At 44.3% G+C, this 23,588-nt stretch overlaps 1 protein-coding gene across 1 annotated transcript in view; it reads right to left on the reverse strand.

Annotated features, from left to right (window-relative positions):
* RAB26 (RAB26, member RAS oncogene family) overlaps positions 1 to 23,588 on the reverse strand; it is a 760,792-nt gene that overhangs the window by 692,515 nt on the left and 44,689 nt on the right. Inside the window, exon 2 of the mRNA XM_086940491.1 lies at positions 20,886 to 20,996. Within this exon, the coding sequence (XP_086796617.1) occupies positions 20,886 to 20,996 (111 nt within the window). The remainder of the gene's footprint in view (positions 1 to 20,885; positions 20,997 to 23,588) is intronic.

The following is a 23,588-nucleotide window of genomic DNA, read 5'->3' on the forward strand; positions in this document are numbered from 1 at the left end:
CTTGCCAAGTTGGATGCAGACTTGTGTCCCACTTATATTGTTTTCCGTGTATTACTTGTAAAACTATCTTTGATTGCATATTAAATCCCTGTCCGACTGGACAGAGGGATATAGTACTGAATGAGTCTATATTCACTCGGATCTGTTTATTGTCTAGGGACCATTGTCTATAGAAACAGTTAACTTACCCAAGGTCCCTGACCAATTGTATTTGGGTCCCCTTGTCTTTTTCATAGCATGTACTATTTGAGGAAGCAAAAGACACACAGATGATGGACGGAATGTGAAACAAATCAAACATTCACCCCCAGTCAAGAGATTTGGGATAAATGCATTGTTCTTTTGCTCACTGTGCCACCCCAGTTTAGACCCAGCCATATGCAAATCAGTCTTGACCTGCTCGTCAAAGGAACAGTCCAGCCCGAACTGCCAAGCGAGATCCTCCCTGGACCAGAAACAACCATCCTAGGACTGGTTTCAGGGTATCACCCCTCATCAGCCAGGCTAGCTTGAATCTAGTGGCACAGTGAGCCCTGTTAATCAATTGTTCTTTTAGCATTTGTCACCCCGGGTGGGACGGTATGCCCATACATGGGTCCCGTGCTCTACATGCCAATGGAGTCAAACTAGCCTGGCTGATGAGGGTGATACATGAGATGTTTGAGAATGTTCAGCATTCTGTCCATCAATTGTTCTTTTTGTATTGGACTATTTAAAGGGCAGAGACACATTTTAACCCACAGTAGTTCACCACCAGCCCAGAACTCTGCCACAATTTGTCCCTTCATCTACCGCCAGCGCCCCACGTGTTGCTACACTGCCTTGGCCCCTTGTGCAAAAGCATGTGATGTCATCCGCTCCGCTCCCCTTGTACTCGTCTCTGACCATGACGCACTATCCCAAGGTCCTAGCACACCTACCGTAGCCCCCAACATTCTACGCATCAACACTATGCCCCCAAGCCTCTCTACTCGGGGCAATCTGCATCAACGCTGCTGCCCCCGGGGAAATTAATTGGGGACAGGGAGGACAAGAATTGAGGCTCCTGACTTGCCCTAGCGTAACCCTGGCACTTGCCTCAATACCCCTGTTCTTGGGGGACATGCATGAACACAGTGGCAGGATTAAGGTAAGGGAGGGTCTATGATCTTCAGTTTGCATCCTCACTCTTATACCCCGGGTTCCAGCAGAAAATAGGGTGCTGTTGATAGGCCAAGGTAAAACTGGGGATCAATCACATGACGCCATCAAGTGTCAGAGTGCATGTAATGTCACTTCCGTTATCCCTAGCGTTTCGGTTGACACCCATGCTGCACATGGCACTGAGTAGTATCATTCACATTTGTATAGCACCTCATATCCGTTTGCGGAGAGCCTAAGCGCTTGACAGAGTGCGGTGGCGTACCACACTGTGAGAAGTGCTTGGTTACAAGGTGTCTACTTGCAATGAGGCCTATGCGGATGCTTTCTGCTGAGGGACATGAAGTACGAGAGAGGTACTCCCATCTTGTCTCAGGGTGTGAGTGCCTCAGACCAGTAGCGGCTCCTCGAGGGAGTGCCGCGGGCACGTGGGGCGGGGAGGGGCGGGGGAGGGGCAGGTGGGGGGTAATAAATTCCGGCATACGGCCGAACGGAGGTAAGTACATAAATAAATAAATAAAACGAATTACATTGCACACACTGCAACACCAAATAGCGATGCAGCGCGCGCAATGTAATTCGTTTTATTTATTTATTTATTTATTTACTTACCTCCATTTGGCCGTATGCCAGAGTTTACTACGCCCCACTGTCCTGCAGCACTCCCTCGAGGAGCCACTACTGCCTCGGACCCCACCAATCTGCATTCAGCAGTCCAGCTCTCTGATCCATGGCCCATCTGCTATTGGCCATGGCAGATGGAGGTCTACGCGCATGCGCAGGTAACACTCTTCGGGCCGCGGGTCCCTAGCGGTGAAAGAGAGCTGTTAATTGGATTTGCTGTGAATAAATTCTGCATGATGTGTGCTTTCTGTTTTCACCTAAGATGAATGATCTCTTGCTGAAGAATGGGTTCTTGACAATGGAAAATGGAATATGGGCTTTTTTTAATATATACACGTCCAGAAAAATCGACCGATCAAAGAGTCTTGGTTATCAGCTTGTCATGAAGGGAGGTGGAAATCTCTCTCCAGCAGCAGCAGCCTGCTCCAGCCTGCGATGGACACTGCTGGACAACACCTTTTTGCTGGGTCCAGTGGCAGGGCTGGGACCTGGCCGGCGCCATCTGTCACTGGTCCAGGTGAGAGAGTGGAAAGGTCACAGGTGAGCTGTGACATCCAGCACCTAGAACCAGGCCCTGGCGAAAATCTTGGGTAAGAAGCAGGCAAAGAGTTTTGTAGCACTGGTGACAAGCACACAAATCAAAATTTAACAGTGGCTCAACTATCCGCAGAACTGCAGTCTCCTTTCTGACCAGAAGGGGTCAGTCTAGGTCGCGAGATGGATAAAGAAGGTCAGTGGGAGAGCCAAACACTAATGGACTACTGGACAAGGCCCAACAGCCTCGACAAGTGACCCCTCATTAGTTCGTGGGCAGGGGGTGCGAATGGACGCCTCTACCATGAGAACAGTGGTTTAACGCGGAATACTGCTCCCCCAGAATGTGAAGAGGGACCCCTGAGTCTGCCATATCTCACAGAAATTCATCAGCGGTGGCTCCTTCGCTATGGTGGAGGAGCTTTGCCAACCTGCCAGCAGCCAAAAAAATAAATTAATAAAACGATAATAAACCCATGTTTATCGTTTTTATTTTTCTCCGTAGCCTCGGTCTAGGGGGTGGGACTATTGAGATGACAAGCGGAGTGGGAGAGGTAGGTGCACTGTTCTCACTGCGCATGACGGTTTGGCTGGCCGTCTCAGGAAAACCAAATCGTCATGCGCACTGAAGATGTCTCCGACCTAGCTGGCTGGGTTGAAGACAGCAGGTACAGGCTTCGAGTCTCCCTGGCAGCACAAATTCAGAGCGCACTGGCCAATCCTGATGCTGCTCTCAGTATAAATCTACTCGAGCGGCAGAAAACGACCGCTTGCATTGTGCAAGATACCGTTTGCAATGATTGCACAGTGCGGAAAAGCATCCGGCACTGTGCAATCAGTGCGGACAGCATTTTCCCTACCGCACTTCGCAGTTCGCGTAGCTCGAATAGTGCGAAGTGCACTTTGCGTAGCTACGCGTAGCGCTACTATGCGAACTACGCCCAGGGTTATTTCTTACCCAACATTTCACAGGGTTATATCTTTCTTATTTACCTTCAGCTACCAGACCTGTTGTGCTTCAGCGGATGGTACTGGGTGGTCTCTTGTGACAGCTTCTTCCAAGCTCGAGAGCTGAAGCACAAAGTTGGAGTCCGCACAGTGATGCATAGGCTGCAGCTAGCAGTTTCTTGCCTTTTCGTCTCATCTTGTCATAAGGTAGTGCGCAGTGAGCGAGGCTCTTGCCATCCCCTCTCCCTTGTGATGAGATGGGAGAGGATGAGCTGACAGCATGGCTGATGGGTAGCCCCGGGCACGGTAGGGAGTACAATAAAAGCGCCCAGGGCTGCCTGTACCAGTGACACTACAGCATGCCACTAATGGGGAGGTCTTGAGGTCTGTCAGGATCCAGAGACCAAAGCTAGCACTTTGCTAGTCCTGGTCAATCTCGCTGACGGCTGTTGCAGGCGCCTCTATGCGCTTTTGCATAACCATGATTTACTGCCTCAGGCGGCAGCAAGAATGGGCATATTTTTTATTATACTAGTGAATAATAGGTTATTGTTAATTACTGATATAATTTTTTTAAAGGAGGTAGAAACAGGGGCGAGCGCCACTGAAAATGGTTTTATTCTATGAAATCCCTCTGCGGTGAATCAAGAGGAGGGGTTTCAGAGCGGCTTTTTCGTTTTCTTTTGTCACTGTAGGTTCTTTTCCCAGAGATCCTGACCTAACCTCTTTTGCTCCTTGGATTTGTACTAGATTTCTGATTGATGTTATAATCGGGGTCGAGAGCCTAGTTGATTAGGAGCGGGATTCTTGCAACCTTGTACAAGGAGTTGAGACTGGAACAAATATTCAATTTTTACAGCTACAGTTTTTCCAGTCTTTACCAAGCTACTGACCCTACAAGCTTTAAAATGCTTAATGCACCACACATTTCACCAAAAATGTGCCTCCTGAAACTAACAAAGCAATGTTGTGCTAAAGGTCACACTTCTCAAGTGAAGGCCACTTTTCTGGGGTTGCCTGGGCCTATTTTTGTTCTCAGTCCGACCTTGGGTGCAGAACACAATATCACAAGGAGGCTGCAGGAGCAAAACCTTTGTGTCCCGCATGGACTCATTTAGGGATAGCCAGGGGTCGCTGCTGCAACCCTTGGCATACCCCTTGTGACCCCTGGCACTGCCTTTGTGACCCTTAGCATCACAGGTGGCAAAATAAGTGGCAGGAACAGAAGCAGCTCGTCCTTATGGACGCCGGTGGGGGCTTCGCTCACCTTGTTTTTTGTCAATGTTTTATTATGCCAATAGTGAATAATATTTTATTATTCACTATTTTTAGTAATGGAGTACACATAGCTGGGAATTGCGATTCTCATTTTAACATGACTAGAAAATCTGGATTTCATTAAAGACTCGGAGGCTGACATTATGCATTGTACCATTAATGCAGACCCCAAGCAGCCGCATACATCACAAGATAACACGTTCCAATTAGAACAAAGGCAACAGATAAAGGCCATGAGGCAACAACAACCAGCCTCTTTAAAATGCAGCTCCCAAGCAGATAAGTTGGGCTTTACTTTGTCTCCTTTCTTTGTTTTATAGGATTTAATGTGCTTTAATCTTTTTATCCTTAGGGTGTTCATATGACTTCCCTGGCAGCTGAGGTAAATAAAAAAAAATGCTTTTAGCTTTGAGTGTGTTCATGTGAGAGAGAGTGTGTGTGTATGTGTGAATGTGTGTGGGTGTGTAGGCAGAGTGTGTGTGTATGTTGAGTGTGTGTGTATGTGTGAATGTGTGTGCATGTGTAGGCAGAGTGTGTGTATGGTGAGTTTGTGTGTATGTGTGAATGCGTGTGTATGTGTAGGCAGAGTGTGTGTATGGTGAGTTTGTGTGTATGTGTGAATGCGTGTGTATGTAAAAGCATATGTATGTGTGAGTGACAGTGAAGGTCAAGGGGCTTGTGAAGTCACTTCTGCTACCCCAGGCATTTTGGTGAATTGAGTTTATGGTGTACCGCCTCCCCACCGCCACACACATGTATTTATTTATTTATTTGAGAGTTTTATATAGCGTTTGAAAGACCCGACTGGCGTAAGTGGGGTCTGGACGAAGCTGCAACCAGAGAAAGATCAGCATGACAAGAATGCAGGCTGCAAACACAGCACTGACTCCCCAACACCAATGGCGATGCAAGGCGGGGTGCAGCACGTGCTACAGCACCCCTGATAAACTACAATGAGGCTGACATTAGGATGGACAATAAAATACTCCTTTTCTTGCAGCATGTATGCGTAAAGGCACACAAAGAGGCCACAATTGTTTATTACTTTTGCTATAAGGCATACCCCCTTTTTTACACGTCTGCCCGCGCGTGCATTGCATTTTGTTCTCAGTCAAATACGTTTATTGTGATTTTCAAAGTCACACAGTAAACATCAAAGAATAAATATATATTTCTGTGAAAGCACAAAGGTGAGCTTTAGTGACACCCATTTTGGGGTCAATTACATGGATACATGAGGATAGTGTATCAAATGTTTACGACCCCCTGTTGATGAAAGAAGCTTTGCAGATAAAGGGTATTTTTTACAACGAAAATCACCACAAGCTGAAGTACATATGGGCATAGCGCCTCTCCACGCTGGTGCATCGCAAAAATATTCTAAGTGCTATCGAAACAGAACTCGAGACACACTCATTTTTGTCGTACAACTGGTGAGGACCACTAGGTTTTATTATCACGGTTGTGTAAATATATCAGTTTTTTTTAACAGAGTTTCATATAGCGCAAACTTGACCCGAATCGGGTATCAGAGAGCTTTACATAGCACCAGTTGCATTACATGAGGACGCACATTCATTATATTGTTAGGCACGGGGAGATTAAGTGATTTGCCCAGAATCACAGGATGTTCAGTGTCAATACCGAGACTCAAGCCCTGCTACCCAGATTCGAGGTCGAGCGCCCTAGCCCTTAGGCCAACTCCTCTCCCCGTTGTGGGCTGAAAATGACACTATCACAGGCAGATCTGTACAACAAAGTATTTTGTGTCATTATAGGCAATGTAATACTGGCATTCCTGGTAAATGATCTTCACGTGAAGATGTATTTATTTTAGCTTTTTCATCTTGAAAATCCACATGCTTTTCAATGAATGTCCTGGTTATGTATATTGGATATTTCGGTTATCTATCAGTTATAGTGCACATGAAGCTCCAATAATCAGCAAAGCACTTTTGGGGCACTTTAGGCCAGGCTTAGAGCCAGCTTAACTGCCTTGCCAGCCTCATCTAATCAAAACAATTCAGAAATAATATGTGTATACATTTAGAGATTGGTTTTGTTAGCCCTCTTCTGCCATTGGTCAGGTCAGTTGTCATTCACATTTTAATTCTGTCCACCACAAGGTATAGCACGCAGCAAAGCTCAGCTCGTCATGAGCACACAAGCACCGTGCCTCATGACGAGCTGAGCTCGTCATGAGCATAGAAGGTGTTAACACTCAAAGTTCAAGTTCAAGTTCAAGTTCAGAAATTTGTATAGCGCACTACTCACCCAGAGGGTCTCAAGGTGCTTGAGGGAGGGGGGATGCATTACTTATCGAATATCCAAGTTTTTAGTTGCTTTCTGAAGGAGAAGTGGTTCTGTGTAAGGCGGAGGTGGGTGGGGAGAGAATTCCAGGTTTTTGCCGCTAAGTAGGAGAAGGATCTACACCCCAAAGGCAGAGACCGCCAGAGTGTGCCAAGACCTGGAACACCCTGCCCCTCCACTTCAGGCAATCCGCGTCACTGACCCAATACAGGAAGGACCTCAACACTGGGCTCTTCGAATGAACCTCCACACCCAGAGGGATCAGCACCCCCCTCCCCCCCAGTGCCTTGAGACCCTCGCGGGTGATTAGCCACGCTTAACAAGCCCCTGATTGATTGACTAATTGATTAAGTGTGTGGAGCTTTCTATTTCTGCAAACCAATCATTTTTCAAGAGCAACATTCACCTTTGCTTTTAGAAGATTTCACACCATATAATTTATCTGGAAATAACTACTGACATTTATGTCACACACTTAATTACTACAAAACATGTTATTATCTTAAAAGCTTTTCCTATCAATTATAATTTCAAACACCTTTATAAACATCCGTAAAGTGCAATTAATTTAATCAATCCACAGTTCTTGGAGTGTTGTGTGGGGCACGAGCCTGGCAGGTCTCTTGGGCTCTTTGAACTGTCGCTCCTTATCCTAGTTATGAGCTGATGATGCCAGGACTGCACAGATGTGCCACAGATTTTATGCATGTATTCAGAACTCAGAAAAATTAATCAGCCACATCTCAGTAGGATGTTTTCAAGTCTTACTGTGCCTCCTGCACAGATCCAGACTGCTCATAATGAGGACAGGGTGGAAAGGGGGATGCTCGGATTAGAACCCATGAATATTTCGGTTTGCAGACAGTAGGATTCAACATCCCAATGAAATGGAAATGCCCTTTGTTCGCACCTGCTCTGCCCAAAGGAAGTGTCTTTTGTCCAGGGAGGTGGTAAAATGGCACTTCCTGGAATACCAAATGATAAACTCTTTATAAACAATGGCTACACAAGAGACGACCTGGTTAAGAAAAAGACACCATCTTCTCAATGAGAACTTTAAAAGGAGATCTTGCCTCCTGCAGCGTAGGATGTATATCATTCCTGCGGGGGCCCGCAGGACTTCGCAAACCAGATGGCAAATCAGCAAAGATGCCGGGAGACACAGCCGCATTGCATCAAGCCTCAGGTGGGAGATTTAGAAGGAGATCTTGGCTACCAAAGTGCCGGACGGGAGAAGGATGTGCTTGGGCGAAGCCCAGGCCAAGGGCGAATCCACCCACTCCCGTCGGAGCCCTTTCAATTAGGGTTTCCTCAGAGATAGTGTACAGTGGAACAGTGTTTACATTTACATCTGATCATTGGCAAGTATACTACTGCTGCTAATGTCCATGTGCCTGGCCTTTATGGCCTTGTCAATGACATTTGACTGTGTAAACTGAGCGAAATTGTGGTTGATGCTGGTGGATAGTGGGATTGAGGTTGTATTAGTAAATTATCTGTACTCGCTTCATGATAACTTCGCAACAAAGGTCCGGTTTGGCCCAGCTGGAGAATTGTCCAACTCCTTTCCCCCTAGCTCGAGGGCTGCACCAAGGTTGCATCCAGGCCCCATTTCTTTTGATTATCTATATTAACAATTTGTATCCTACACTAGCTAACACAACTAGTGACATTTCAATGGTCTCTGGAGTACCCGTGCCGGCGTTGCTCTACATAGACAATGCGGTACTCATCGCACAGACCCAGGGGCATTGAATACGTTGGTGGAACCCTTTATATCTTTTAATGGTGATCTGCAGTTGGTAGCCAATTTTGGGAAGTTGCACATTATGGCATGCAGGCCAGAAAAATCATCCAAGTAAATGGTGAAGGGGCGTTCACTTGGCGCTGTGAGTGATTTTAACTAAGGAGGAGTTGTTTTAGCAATGCAGGCTCCTGGCAACTGCAGATTCACTGTTCTTGAATGAAATAATGTTGCTCAGCGGGGTCATTATTCAGCATGCCACAGACTGTAGGTAGGGGGGCAGTTCTGCCCTTTGTGGACATTTATAACGGTCAATGCGTTTCGGCGGCCCTTTATGGCGCTGGGGTCTGGAGACATCATAACGCCGAGTCTCCGCGGACGGAGAAAACCGCGTCTGTCGGTGCCTCATGCATCTGCCGCCCCCCAGTTCACATTCCATTATCCATTCAGAACTCAACCTGCAGTATATATCGGATAAGGCGAAGTTGGCCCCTCTTTTACTCTAGTCCAGGAGTTTGGGCTAACTTTGAGGCGAGTGTAAACAGAGACATCATCTCAGATTGCCTCAAATTGGATAAAGGCTTCTTAATCTCTTGGTTAGCCTAGGTCCCAAAAAGTTTTAAAGTACTGAGCCTGCGGGGCTCTTTGAGTCACCTTGCACTTAAAAAAAAAAATCAGATAAATTTGCTTCTTAGAGCTCAGTCATTTGCAAAGACTGAAGTCTGACTCTGTTAAAAACTTGGTTCAAGATTATCTTACATTCTTTGTACCTGCGGAGCCTGTATTGTATTTGAATACTGCATTTCCACGTTGGGAGAGATCCCTACTTTTTTGTTTCAGGGCGGGCACTGTGTGCTTTCCAGAGACGGAGGATCTTTGGGGGGTGTCTGATTCGATTTGTCCTTGTGACGGTCTGTCGGAGCAGACCCTTATTCACTTTGTTTTTTTGTAAATTTTATAAACCCTTTTTACAATTATTTACTAAGCCAATTTTAAAATCCTTTAGACCCAGGAGATACAAGGATGCTTTGATTTATCTTCAGTTTTTAAGCAGTTCTGATGTTTGCTGTGCTGTCTCTTCTTTACTGAAAGCCTCAGTGAGACGCGGGCAATCAATGGAGGGTTAGTGCTATATCCATTTTTAATGTTACGAATGACCTCAGTGTGTCGATCCACTCCCTTAGATAGGGGTGGTGGTCTGCGAAGTTACAGTCCTAGTGGAAACGTATCGGTCATTGGGGAACGTTTAGCTTACCTGCCCCCCGACTACCGCGTCACCCATTAAGGGCGATTGTTTTGAAGATTGTATTTCACTGAATTTTAACGATGGTGGATACATAAGATTGTACTGTATTTTATGTATGTCTTATTTATGTATATTTTATGGCTACTCGTGTGCCGAATGAAGTGATTTGAACTTGAGAACTTGTTTATCCCAATGAGATGCCTACATGCTTTTCCATCAGTAGTAACTATGCGACCTATGATTTCAACTCTGTTGCCATCACGTATGAGGGAGCTCTGTGTTAGGTTCAGAAATGGCCTCTGCACTGAGGAAATCTTTTAAACACTGGCTGGTAATTGAGGTTCTGCTGCTTCCTTGGCCACTTGAGCGTCAACGAGCGAATCCAATCTCACCTTCCAAGTTGAGGTTGCTCTTACTCTAATGTGGACTTTTCCAGGATGTGACGTGGTTGCAGCCGCATCAGATCCAGCTCTGGCCATCATTCCCCAGTCTTTGTAGGCTCAAGAAGACTTTAAGAAAAATGTATAGAGTCATTTTGTCATTGCGAACTCATTTGTAATATAACTATTACTGTAGTAGTATGTCATTATTATGTAGAGCCTGTAATTAATTAATTGTAAAATTTGTTTTGTATAGAAAACCATCCTGAAGAAGGCGTTACATCTTGAAAACACCGAAACGCTGTGTCGACCTTTTGGTTTTCTTTTATATCATATATCATAGATTGTATATTTTGTGTGTTAAAATGTGGAGGTCAATTCCTCTTTTTTATAATAAAAATTGATGTTTTTAAAGAAATATTTGTTACGTGTACAGTGCTCTACTGACGTACTTAGAAATATATTGTTGTTTATTGCATATGGTGTTTGCTGTATTTTTCTTTTTAACTAAGAGTTTCACAAATAGGATCAGTAGCACTGAGAGTGTGCAGTAGGGACCTTCATTACTTTGGCAAATGTTTCACCCTGTCCCAATTTGATCTAAGGGTATCTCCTTTTTGTTTTTGTGTCGAGAAGAGTTGGAACAGCAGTACCCCAGCCTGGAAGCATAGGTAACTTCAAACAGACTGGATCTATCTGTAATCTGCACCAGGGCCGGCTAGAGGCTCATGGTGGCCCTGGGCAGGGAGCGTAGGTAGGGGGCCCGGATGAGGGGGTCCGGGCGGGGCGGAGCGCGCAGGCCAGTAAAGAGGGGAGGGGGTCAGGGAGTTTAGAAGTGGAACAGAGCCAGAGGCCCCCAAATCCCTGCCAGGGGCCACCACGCAAATATGTATCCATCCTCAGGGGATTAATATATTAAGGATATATATTGGCGTGGTGGCCCCTGGGGTTTGGTGGCCCTGTGCAGGTGCACAGCTTGCACATGCCTAGAGCCGGCCCTGTCTGCACACTTTTGTGAAGCAGGAGAGTGGAGCTACCCAGACCTTTGGTACTAGACAAGAAATAGCACAGCTCAGGGCAGGGGCCAAGGGTGTCTTTTAGCGAGAAAGAGCGAGGCGCCACTTTTCTACTGAGATGGAGGGCCTGAAACCTCAGTGGTGGCTCCTCCACTAAGGCGGAGCAGCGTCTCCCCACTGCTTTTTTGGAGTGGAACAAGGAGAAAATAAAGTGATAATAACTCACGTTATTATCATTTTATTTTCTCCTACTTCCACCACAGCTTTGCGTGAGGGGGCGAGGGGAGGAGAGGAGTGGTAGCACACTCCTAGAGTGCGCAATGCCTGCTTTGACGGCCTTCTCGGGCCTCCCAAAACTGCCATGCGCACTTCGCATGTTCTCCACGCAGGCTGCATTACAGCCTGGTGGGGAACATGCCCAGGCACCCAGTCAGTGTCTGAGCACTGAAAACGGCACTCAGACCAATCACAAGGCTGCTAAGGCAGCATTGTGATTGGCTGACTGGGAGCCTGGGTGTGCTTCCTGTGGCTGAGTGAGGGAGGAATATGGAGGAGAGACGCCCAGTGGCGTAATGAAACTCGAGGGGGGCCACCTGCCCAGTACATGAAGGGGGCCCCCTTCGACCACACTCAGGAGCTCTGCTGACAGGGTATTGGGTGGAAGAGGCCCCCTGGAGCTCAGGGCCCCCCGGCACCGCGGGGGCCTTTGTTACGCCCCTGCCTCCACGTGTCCTTCCTCCACCCGCGTCCCTCCCTTCCACCCCAGTACCTCCGATCAGTGCCGGCCGCACCTGTGAAGCCTTCTGATGAAATATCTCTATTGATTGGTGATAACTGAAATGTATATACTTCTGACAATATTCCCAACTTGCATAAATCAATACGTACTCTTAAAATTAAAACATGGGCAGAACTGATAGAATAAAAACACAAATAGGGCAGAAAACAGCATGGACTGCAGAAAGTAGCCTTCTCCCACTCTGCAGTATCACCAAAAGGGAAACACAGAGAAAAGCAGAGCTCAATAATGGATCCATAATAGATTCACAAGATATCACGTGGACACAGAACAAACGCTACCGGAAGCGTAGGTCTTCAGAACGCTCCAAACAGCCAAAAGTCCAAAAATGAGATGGCACCTCTTATGGAACCTGGTCGGCCTTGGCAACGTCCTCTACGGGAATACTGCACTAGAGATCCGTCTGTACCTGTACCCCAGCACTCTCACACTGGTCAGCAGCCCTCTGATTCTTCTTGTCGTAGAGTATTCTGCCATGTGTTGAGCAGTATTTTAGTGTAACATATTTTATGTCACATTACTTATGGGTTGGGTTTACCCTTGCAAGATGTGTTTTGGTTATTAACCATCTCAGGTCAATACTCTGGCAGCATTACTCGACCTTACATAGTATTTTGGGGTCAATGATGTTCCTATTGCAGAAGTTTGAGAGCATTGTTTCAGAGGGCAGTAGGGGAGCATTTTTACCCTTGATGGCATTTGCGGGGCATTGTTTATCCGGGCACTGAATTCTAACTAGAATGAAGCTTCCTGCCCACCAATCTATGGGCCCAATTCACAGAACTAATTTAAGACAAAATCCTAAACTTACTACCATTTTGGTATTCACAGAAGGCACCTACTAATTTCGGTATTCACAGAAGTTAGGAGTCCTAACTTTACTACTCCTAAACTGAGAAAAATCCTAACTTTAAGGCTTTCGGTATTCACAGAAGGCATTTAGGAGTCCTAAAGTTAGGACTCCTAACTTCTGTGAATACCAAAATGAGTAAGTGCCTTCTGTGAATCCCAAAATGGTAGTAAGTTTACGATTTTTTCTTAAGTTAGTTCTGTGAATCGGGCCCTATGACAGTGTTCCTTCAACACAAAATATTCTTAAAGCAGAATCCCTTGGCACGATATTCTGTGTAATATCACAAGAATCCTGTGGACATTATTCGTTCCAGCATGACGTCTTGGCACGCTGTTCATGCCAGCGTAATACCTGGGTGCCACTATACTTTGTGAACTTCTCATAGGAACAGTGTATGCACTGGAACATGGATATTCGCAAACCTTGTCCCGGGATCCAAAGGTTTGGTCTTTGGGGAGACCGAGGGCCGCTCGAATGCCAGAAGGGTGCTGGTGGGGGGAGACGTAAAGTGTGTGTAGGGAACGGACGCATGTACATCTAGTGGCTGAACTAAATTGCATAGAACCAGACACCCTGGGATGAATCCCAGCTTCCCCACTTGACCAAATTTTGTGATCTTGGGCAAACATTTTATTTCAATTTACCTCCTTTTACTTAATTATCACATATAAGAGGATCGCGTAATATATGACTACAGGATGTACATGACTTCAGGATTACAAGACTTCAGGATGAGTCCTGTACAAAACCTTCTCCTGTGTTTTTATTTAATCACCAATGGCATTGTTGTCAGGGTTGAGGGTGGAAGCATGAATGTTTCTAAATTCAAATTTGAAAACTAACCCTTTAAAAATATATATACGTTTCTGAATGCACTGCTATTCTCTGATTTACTAAGGTGAAACGGTTCTGCAGGTTAATGAAATACACATTATGATTTTCATGTTTTTACATGTTTGCTGTCTTTAAAAATGAGTGCATTTACTCCACTGGCACACTCTCTCGGGTGTCAGTTCTTGCCAAAAGCACTGACATCTATTAGGGGTAAAAAAGTAATAGCTCTAATTCACACTGAGAAATTCCTGAAATATTCTTGTTCGGTACCCAGAATACGTGCTTTCAAAATGTTACAATAGCATCCATATAAAAAAAGAAATTGAGAGGCCTTGAACCATTTCTTAGAATTATCTCTTAAAGACATCTTCCTGCCACCAATCTAGGTCAAATGTGGCTTGGAAACTCAATTGAAATCTATTTTTATTACACTGGGGCTATAGACCACTCGACCCTCCTGGCTCGAGGTCCCGGATTGCTGGGTCCCAGTTTGTGTCTCAAAGCAGGGTCTTCACTCTAGCATCCCTCTCTGAACATGGATGCAGCTTCATGGATCACCCCAGCCTCTACCTTACGTGGCAGCAGAAGTCATTTCGCAAAAGTGGACTGTTCACCTTCAAGTTGCATATTGGTTACTGGATTATAAAACTAGTTCTAATAAAGCGAAACCTGTGGCCAGACAGTTTTACCATGTGCAGAAATGACAGGACATTGAACGGATCCAATCACAATTATGCAGCATAATGTGCATTTTCTTGCTGCGTAATTTAGTAAACCCTGCCACCGCCAAATTTTGTCCACGCTTGCCGTATAGTTGAATGGCCGTGCCTATAACCTAAGCGTTAATGCTGACCAACTGGCTTACTGAGTTAACCTTCGCCACTGAAATATGCTGTGATCTGCAGGTCCTGAGTTCCAACTGCAGGGAGTTCAATTCGGCCTTCCATCCTTCTGGTAGGCAGGTAGAGTGTGATTCATTAATATGGGCAACAGTAACACCTGTTTTTACAGTGCTTAGAATCAGCAGAAGTGAGGTACGATGCTCTGCATTAAAATTAAATGATTGTACTTATTTCTGCAGCCAGTGCATGGATCCGTTGAGCAATGTAACCAGCTAGACTCTCTTGAGAATGTCCGGCAGTGGGGCCCAGAGTAAGACTCTGCTGTGTGGATGAGAAGCTCCCTCTTCACCAGCCGCCGCCCTCGCAGGTAAGAGCGGTAGGGTCGGTTTGGGGGGAAAGGGGTATTTTGAGAGACAACCACGTGGTCGTCTCTCGAAATCCCCCCTCCACCTGGCCCAACCGCCCTACCCCTCTTAACTGCAGGGGCCGTCGCTTCCCTTCTCTTTCAGCATACACCTCCTCTTTGGGAAAGTCTAATACACTTCTTGTGGGCTGACTGGCACCTAATTTCTCTGCAGACAGACGTACATATAGCATTATAGCCTTTGACATCCACCGTTGCAAACTCAAGCGGTGCGTCGCACAGAATCTCAGATAAGCACACGGGTGCACGAGTAAAAGACTTTACAGCAAATGAGGACTAAGCAAGTTGGAAACCTTTACCCCAAGTATCTATGTGGTCTCAAGTGTGAAGGTTCTGGTTTAACACATTATCAGTTATACTGCGTCCACATTTAGATATATTTATCCATAAACACTTCATATTTTAAGGGGTCCTTTCTGGAATTAAGCATCCAGAAACATATATTGTTTGGCAACAAGACTGCTGCTATCCAACCGCTGAAAGATGTATCCAGTGTTTCAGCAAGATGCCATTGTTTTCTGGTTGTAACATAGATGGGCCGCTATGGTTCCTCCGATACCTAAGTATTACATTATTTTATAGGGTTCATTTTCACAACCACCTGGAAACCCCATAGCTTTGTATTGAGCACCTTCGTAAAATGCAAGGTTATCAATATTCGTTCACATGGGGCTGTAAATTACACCACATACAATTTTTGTTAACACATTTAGCCTGCAAGGGACTCCTTACCTCCAACCCCCACCACAAGAATTTGGCTCAATCACTGATCTTGCCCTGACCGTTCCCTGCAAATCCAATAGTAATTACACTGTGGACATTTTCTGAAAATCCGGCGATTCTGGGCATGCCCTTAACAGTTAACAAGGACTGATAAATCCCCTCCTGCAGACAGACCACGGGTGCTCTTCTACCATGGAGTTTCTGTGCCTGCCTGGACTCACCTGGAGAGCAGAGCATCACCATAGACATCAAAAGCAGACTGCTGCAAACTACAAGAAACTCATGCTGCTCCCTTAGAGCATTAACTGGCCACCATCTTGAAATGGTTGCAATTTCAGGAACTTCAAAAAGAAATAGTCAAAACCGAGCCACATTGCAAGTTTAATCTAAATATAATAATAGGAACAAATGCTTAATTATACAAGGAAAAGGATATGTGTTAAAAATAGTTTTCCCAATAAATGCAAAGTTTAAAAATAGAATTGTCATTATAAAAGCTGCTCTGTGATTGGTATTGGGAGGCAATGGGCAGGATCCTCTCTGTAGTTGGTCAGCCAATCCCACCTTCTTAATGGTCAATGGTAGCACTATATTTCTGTCAAGATGTTGGCTAAAGTTTTATCAAAATCCAAAAAACCTGCTGACTTTGGAACTGGCGACCCAGGTTTGAGTCTCTGTGTCAGTTCTCCCAGTGTCTAGTAAAAAAACTACTTAAGTACTTGATGATTATGTGTAAACAAAATAAAACATTCATGAAACGGAAGACAGATGTACAATGCCGATACAACTAATTGTATTAACAGTACAGAATGTGTGAACGCTACATGCTAAACGCTGACAGGAAGAAAAGCTGACATTCCAAATAAAAAAATAGTGTGCTTACACAGACCTACATGCACAAAAGGACAAGCATACAAGAAATCAAATGATCCATGGGAGGGGTTAACACACAAAATGGAGAGATATATAACCCACAGAGAAGCAAGCCTTTGCAAAGGATATGCAAAGCAACCAATTAAAAGCGATGGGCGGGCTTTAAGCCCACAGAGTAGATACAGCATGATTCGAAGAGACAGCACATGAGCTGCCAGGGCGAGACCTAAAAACACATACTGTCTGACAATAGTCATAAAGGAAGGAAGAATGTTTATACTTTTATAATCAGTAAAAGCCACAGCCGGCCAAAATGAATATTTGTGGGTTACCTGTTTCATAATTTAGAGGATGTTTTATTCATCATCAAACATACAGTGTTTTTGAAAGGTTTATGTTTCCCCGATTAAAGCACAGAGACAACATCGTCGCTCGAAAATTACTTTATGTCATGAAGCCAGGAATTACTTGTTTGTATGCCTTGTAAAAATAGCTTTACGATAGAAAGTAATTTGAACCTACAAAGTTTCACAAACCAGTAATCAAGTTGTCTTGAAAGAAACAAAAAAAGAAATATACCACAATCACTGTGAAAGCAGTGGGGACAAACATTAATGAAGTAATCAATCAGTACTTGGTCCATGATCCCAGGAAGAGACAAACATGAATACAAACTGAAGCAGATGCGCTCACTCGCATTCTCCAATGAGAAGCAAGAAAATAAGAAAGACAATGAAGCCAACCACTGGTAATTAATGGGCGGGCTCAAAGCCCATTATAGTTTTTTTTCTTTTTCAGTAACAAAAGATCTTTGCAAGTGACAGGCGAGACCTAAAAAAGGCAAAAGAAATTGTCATAATGCATTTGAGGTAATTGTGAATGTTTGCTGGGCAACAGCTTAGCTGCAGGAATGTATTTAACCTCATGGCCACCAGACTATTTCACACAATGTATAAAACTAAGATTTATTATGTGTTTGAACAGACTATCAAAGAATTGTGGGACCATATCCACTTTGAGAGGGGCAATGACTGCTACCCAAGCTTAATCCTCAAGTCTGAAATGCTATAGACTGCACTTTTCCTGATGAATTCCTATGAAAATTAAAAGTTGCAGAGAAAGTTGACCAGAATTTTCTAAGCCGTATTTTGACATCAATAACTGAAAAATGTAGATTTTCACAATGACTGTGCTGCACAAATTCCCTCCTAATTGCTTGAACAGTATTAGCATTTGGAATTATGACGAGAAAGGCTGCTGGGTAGACTTTGGGAGGGACGGTGATAAAGACAGGTTGGTGTGGTGGCACACATTTAAATGTCCTAGCCCCCACCCTCCTTGCCCCATCACCGTGGCAGACACAGTCGGCACAAACAGATATGCCCTCTCAGCCAGGGAACAAACCCATTGTTCCTGTTTAGATGTCACCTCTTACATAATCTTGCATTCCCCTAAGAGTGTTTGCTTCTTCCAGGATGTTGTGCTTCTGTCCTTTCTTTCATGCAATATATTAGTCAAGTAGAGTGTATATGGTGAAAAGAATTGCCTCTCTGTATCGGTGTGAGTTCAGGCTTTGGGTGGGTGTTTATAACAGCCCACGCTTGAGAGCTCTGGATTTCAGGAGGAAGGCAATGCAAACATCTCACAGTGTCTGTCAGTGAGTCATAAAGGGGTTCAGAATACATCCTGATCTATGATCCTTGCTAGAGTTTCAAGAAAAGCATTGCATAAAGGAGTTCCATTTAGTTTCTCTGTATGGTAAATGCATTCTATGTTGATAACCTGAAAATTTGCGAGGAGTCCGGTCAGCCTGGATCCACCCTGGAGGAACAGAATGGTGTCACAGAGGGGAGACATCCATTACAACGCGATTTTTACACCGCGATACGTTTACAACGATGCCATTACAACGCAAGTCGTTACAACGACTTGCGCTGGATGGTGCTATACACTAAGGAATAGTATGATTTCTATTCCAACACCTTCCCTACTGTTACGTAGGCTGGAGATGAAATAGTAAATCATACTAATCCTAAGTACAGAGCCTCTAGCGCAAATCGTTGTAATGACTTGTGTTGTAATGACTGCGTTGTAAACGTATCGCGATGTAAAGACCACGTTGTAACGTCATACTTTCGTCACAGAGTGCTCGCTAAAGCAGTTCTAAAGGGTGGAACAGAGCAAGGCAACACAGTCACAATCGGACATTGCATACTAAATGGAAATGATCAGCTTTCGGGGGAGCTTAAAGAACAGGGGTACGCTGCCTGCTTAGATAAACTGGCTTCGAACCTAAGTGTTGCTGAGAACTGCACTGTTTCTTCCGACACCACATACAGCATCAACAACGGGGAGCATCCACAGCAGAAGTTAAGAACCTGTGAAATGTGGAGTTGAAGCCCCATTATCAGTTCTGCATCCCCTCATGCTCTCATACACAGATCATCGCCATCTTTCTAAGCAGCTTTTGCACCAATTGTAATCCTTAAATGTCCTTCACCTGTAATTAGCCCCTATTTCCTACACCCTTGTCAATACCTGCTCTCATGAAGAAGCCTGCGTTCAATGCAGCCACCCATGATGAACATGCTATAGCAAACACGATGGCACACCAACCAGATGTTTGATAAAAACAGGACACATGCATTCAAGCAGTGCATGCAAGTCCTAAATACCCCCTGCGCCACGTATCCCCTCCTGTGTTGACGCATTCACCCCAATGGAAAAGAATACACCTGATCTCAAGAAATACAATTCTAAATCAGAATTAGCCACCAACCCAGGTACTGGCCTCAACATGAGGAATGTTGGTCATCAAACATAGTCTTTCTATCTTGATTGCATGCTTCTAGACCAGGTTGACAATATCAACCTACAAAAATATTGCATCCACTCAATCGTCAATCCCTAACTCAGAAAGATATACGGGATAAAGTACCTGTCATATATTATAAGGCTATTGCAAGCCACCGACGAGTTCCGTGAGCATAAAGAGGAACAAGGCAAAAAGCAAGGTGATTGGCAATATCCTTACTTTATTCTTTCAAATACAAGATCACACCATCATCTTTTCCACAAAGCACTTAAATCCTTGTACGGTAGGGAGTACTTTATTCTTCATAAAACACAATCACATCATCATATTTTCCACAAACCAATTAAATCTTTGGTGAATTGCTCTTTCATATAAAATAGTTATCATGTTTCCAAATCAAAAGAATTAAAGAATAAAAGTAGAATCTCTGGTGCAAAATTAAATACACCAAAAAAGCAGTTAGATATTTGTCCCCAAAATGTATTAGAATTCATTTAATACAAGTCACTTTTTTTAAAGGCTGTAGCTCAGAATGTGTGGAACTGGCAGAGAGATTCTGTCTTTTTTATAATTATCTAAGGCGTTCATAAAATAAGCACGTTACCATAAATATAATCTTTCTGCTTTTCACTGTTCCTCTAGTAAAACAAAGGAAAACCATGTTTCGTTTTGCTTTAATGATGCTTTGTGGCCTGCCTTTCATCTTGGCTGCTGTCTCTGGCAGCAGGCAGTCTGATGTCAGAACTCAACTTTAATAAGTTATTACCGTTGAGCAGCTAACTCACTTCTTTATTACAGGTGAGTAGGTGCATCACAAGTCGCATTGAATACAGCAATTAGAGACAGGTTTCAGACAGAGATTGCAGAATCCCTTGTATTACAAGTTTAAATATATTAACCATTCTTAACTCTACTTACTAACATTTGACTTGTAATGTACTGTTTAGGTTGTTGCACTGAATGCTATATTTTTGCCATGCAATATACTCCCCCATGAAATATGGGATCAAGTGAAGATGGGTGCAGACACATCCTTCGGCAGGTATAATTTGGAGTGCCAAATCACAATCAAGAATGTACCATATAGGGACAGCTCTGGGGCTCTAACTTTCTTCAGTTCCACATAAGACCCTGCCTGAGAAGTCTGAACTCACCACGTGTTACAATCACTCCTAGGAACAGCATCACCATTGATAACACCCAACTTCTCAATCAACATTTACTAAATCTCAAACTAGGGTATCAAGCAAAATGATGATCATTTTGGTAAAATCCACCCAATGTCACTCTTGCTGATTGAAGTCCAGCGAGTCTGATGAGAAAGCGGGCAAGCGATCACACCACACCAATGGAGGCGAGGACATGGACAGCTCGTCCGCCTCCCTCTCTTCCTGCACGCGAGGTTAGAAATCCAAAGACTGCTGTCCTGCCTGGATCTTACAATCACCAAGCTCTATGTGGGTGAACCCTCAAAACACAAAGTGGGACACATTTCTCCTTACCCGGAAGTCGATGCCGACGGTGGAGATGAAGCTGCCAGCGAGAAAAGCGCCATCCTTAAAACGCACCAGCAAGCAAGTCTTTCCAACACCGGAGTCTCCGACCAGCATCACCTAAAAAACATAAACCGCAGGTGTGAGCCTTGTGCACTGAAGCGGCCTAGAGCATAGTGAATGCACAGCGATACATTAAGAGTGAGATCCTCCTCCACATCATTACAGGACTGTATCCAGTCCCGGATGTTTATGTGAAATCTCAATGCAATGTGGGTGCTGTAGTCTTGTTTCGCTACTACTGGACGAATCAGACTAACACACCTGAAATCACAGATTTGTGGGTAAAAAGTTCAGGTCTGGAGACAGTGTCTGTAATGAGCTGAACTGAGGTGGTCTCCCTAGACCAATGGTCTTCAAACTTGCCCCCCCCCCACCCACTGTAAAAAAAAAAATGGACCCCCCACTGACTTTTTCACAATTATTCTAATAAATTACTAATGTTTAAATATGTCTAGACTTATTTAAACAGTTAAGTTATGTTACCCCTTTGAGAAATGCAATCAAATACATAATTCCCAAACATACTATCATTATTAGCTAGGCATTATACTAATGCTCAGTTTTTTCAGCTTAAATCAGAGCACAGTTATTAGCCTGATGCTACTTTTAATCAGAGCCTGGTGCCCCCCCCCCCCCCTCCACCCCCGGGATCAATTAAGCCCCCCCTAAGGGGACCCGCCCACCACTTTGAAGAACCCTGTCCTAGACAAACCACAATTGTGCAAAAGCAGGGTCAGCTATTGGGAGATGCAATGATTTTCCCATACTCATTGTGCAAATCATTAGCTTTTAAAATAGTATTAAACAGACATCAAAAAATCCATATTAGCAGCTCAGTACAGTCATTTTCAACAGATAGAATCCAGTTGATTGCCTATCTTTCAGGGTTAATTCCCATCTGTTCCTTGAAGGTAACACTTCTCTAAGAATAAATGCAGCAGTGCGATTAACCTCATGATAGCTTCTATCAAACAGACCGCCGAGCTCAAGTGGTAATTGTCTTTTCCTGTATTCATTTGACATTGCTTGCAACCATCTCCTCCCAGCTGCAGACACGCTTCGCATCTCCAGCTGAAACATTTCAGGAGAAGATATCCTTCCGCAATAAGATGGACTCACCACAGACACTCAGCACACCTGTGTAGAAGTTCCAGCCAATAATCAAACATAGGCTGTTTTCATGGAACTCCTCACTGGCCACTGAACACTTTTTACATCCATTTATATCACATTTTCAGGCACATGCTTCAAAGGATTTTGCGATCGCAAACGGTGCAGATCGCAAAAATCGGCCGTTTGCGATCGCAAAATCCTCTTTTGGAATGCATGAAGGTTCAAGGCCCTCGCAATTTAAGAATTTGCAAATATTTGCGAATTCTCAAATTGCGATTGCATTTAAGGAATCGCATTTTGCGATTCCTTAAATGCAATGCAAGAAACCTTTTAAAATTGCTAATTCGCAATTAGGCGTTGCAAATTACCACGAGGGTGAACCTCGTGGTAATTTGTGAAAAATTATTAAAATGCTCAAATTAGCATTTTATACACTGTCATGTTACAGACACACATGTCCTTAGGACATGTGTGTGTGAAACATGCACTTTAAAATACATTTCAGGGGTGCAGGAGGGGGTCCTTTGGACCTCCCCTGCACCCATGGAATGCATTAACATTTTGCGATTCGCTAATTGTTATTCGCAAAATGTCAATGCCTTCCCATTGATTCCTATGGGCCTTTTGGCCCATGGGAATTGCGAAATCGCAAATTAGAATTCGCATAATATTTGCGATTCAATAAAAATTGTGATTTTTACCGAATCGCAAAAATTATGTGAATAAATTGATGCATCCCGTTTTGCGATTCCTTATTTGCGATTCCTTAAAAATCGCTAATAAGGAATCGCAAAACGTTTTGTTGATGCATGTCACCGTTTATCTTTTACTTATTTATTTTTCACATTTGTATAGTGCTAACCAAAATTGTACAAAACAGTATCTTCAATGCTGATCACTTTAGAAGTATTTTCTATGGATCAGTGTGGAGGTGAGTTGTGTTTGACCTTGAGAGATCCTTGTAGAGGACCTTGTGGCGGTGATGTGCCCAAGGGCTCACATTTTTTCTGCATTGGGCAGTAGGTTGTCCATTGCTCTGCCGGAGTGAAATGATGTCTGTCGGTGTTTCGCAGTTCGGTTAGGTAATATGGTTCCGTGTTGAGAATATTAGCTGTTGTGTGTTTATCATAGTGGTTCTAGTTGTATGTTTGTGTGATGCGTGACAGTGCTGTTGCTTTGGTAGAGCTTTGCCAACTATGGGCCCCATTACGATGCCGGTCAGAGGAGTGTCCAACCGGTATCATGTCGGGAATGGAACCACCCAACAAGGAGTTGACGGTCTTGCTTCCCAAATTAGGATGCGACCCCCTTCATGGCGGTTAGAAAGTATATATTTACTATTGCGGATTGTAGGTCAGACCGCCCATATTATAATACGCAGTCGCACCCATGACTCAGATGTCAGGCGGAACACCACCGACAAAAAGTCGGATGGTCTCCCGCCCGACATCGTAATGGGGCCCTATGCGACTTTGAGCCCGTGTTGTGCACTTGTGGGTGTAAGGATTCTGTCTCTGAAGCATACAATGACTGTGG

This window comes from Lissotriton vulgaris, chromosome 10 (genome assembly GCF_964263255.1).
Source record: "Lissotriton vulgaris chromosome 10, aLisVul1.2, whole genome shotgun sequence".
Taxonomy (NCBI): domain Eukaryota; kingdom Metazoa; phylum Chordata; class Amphibia; order Caudata; family Salamandridae; genus Lissotriton; species Lissotriton vulgaris.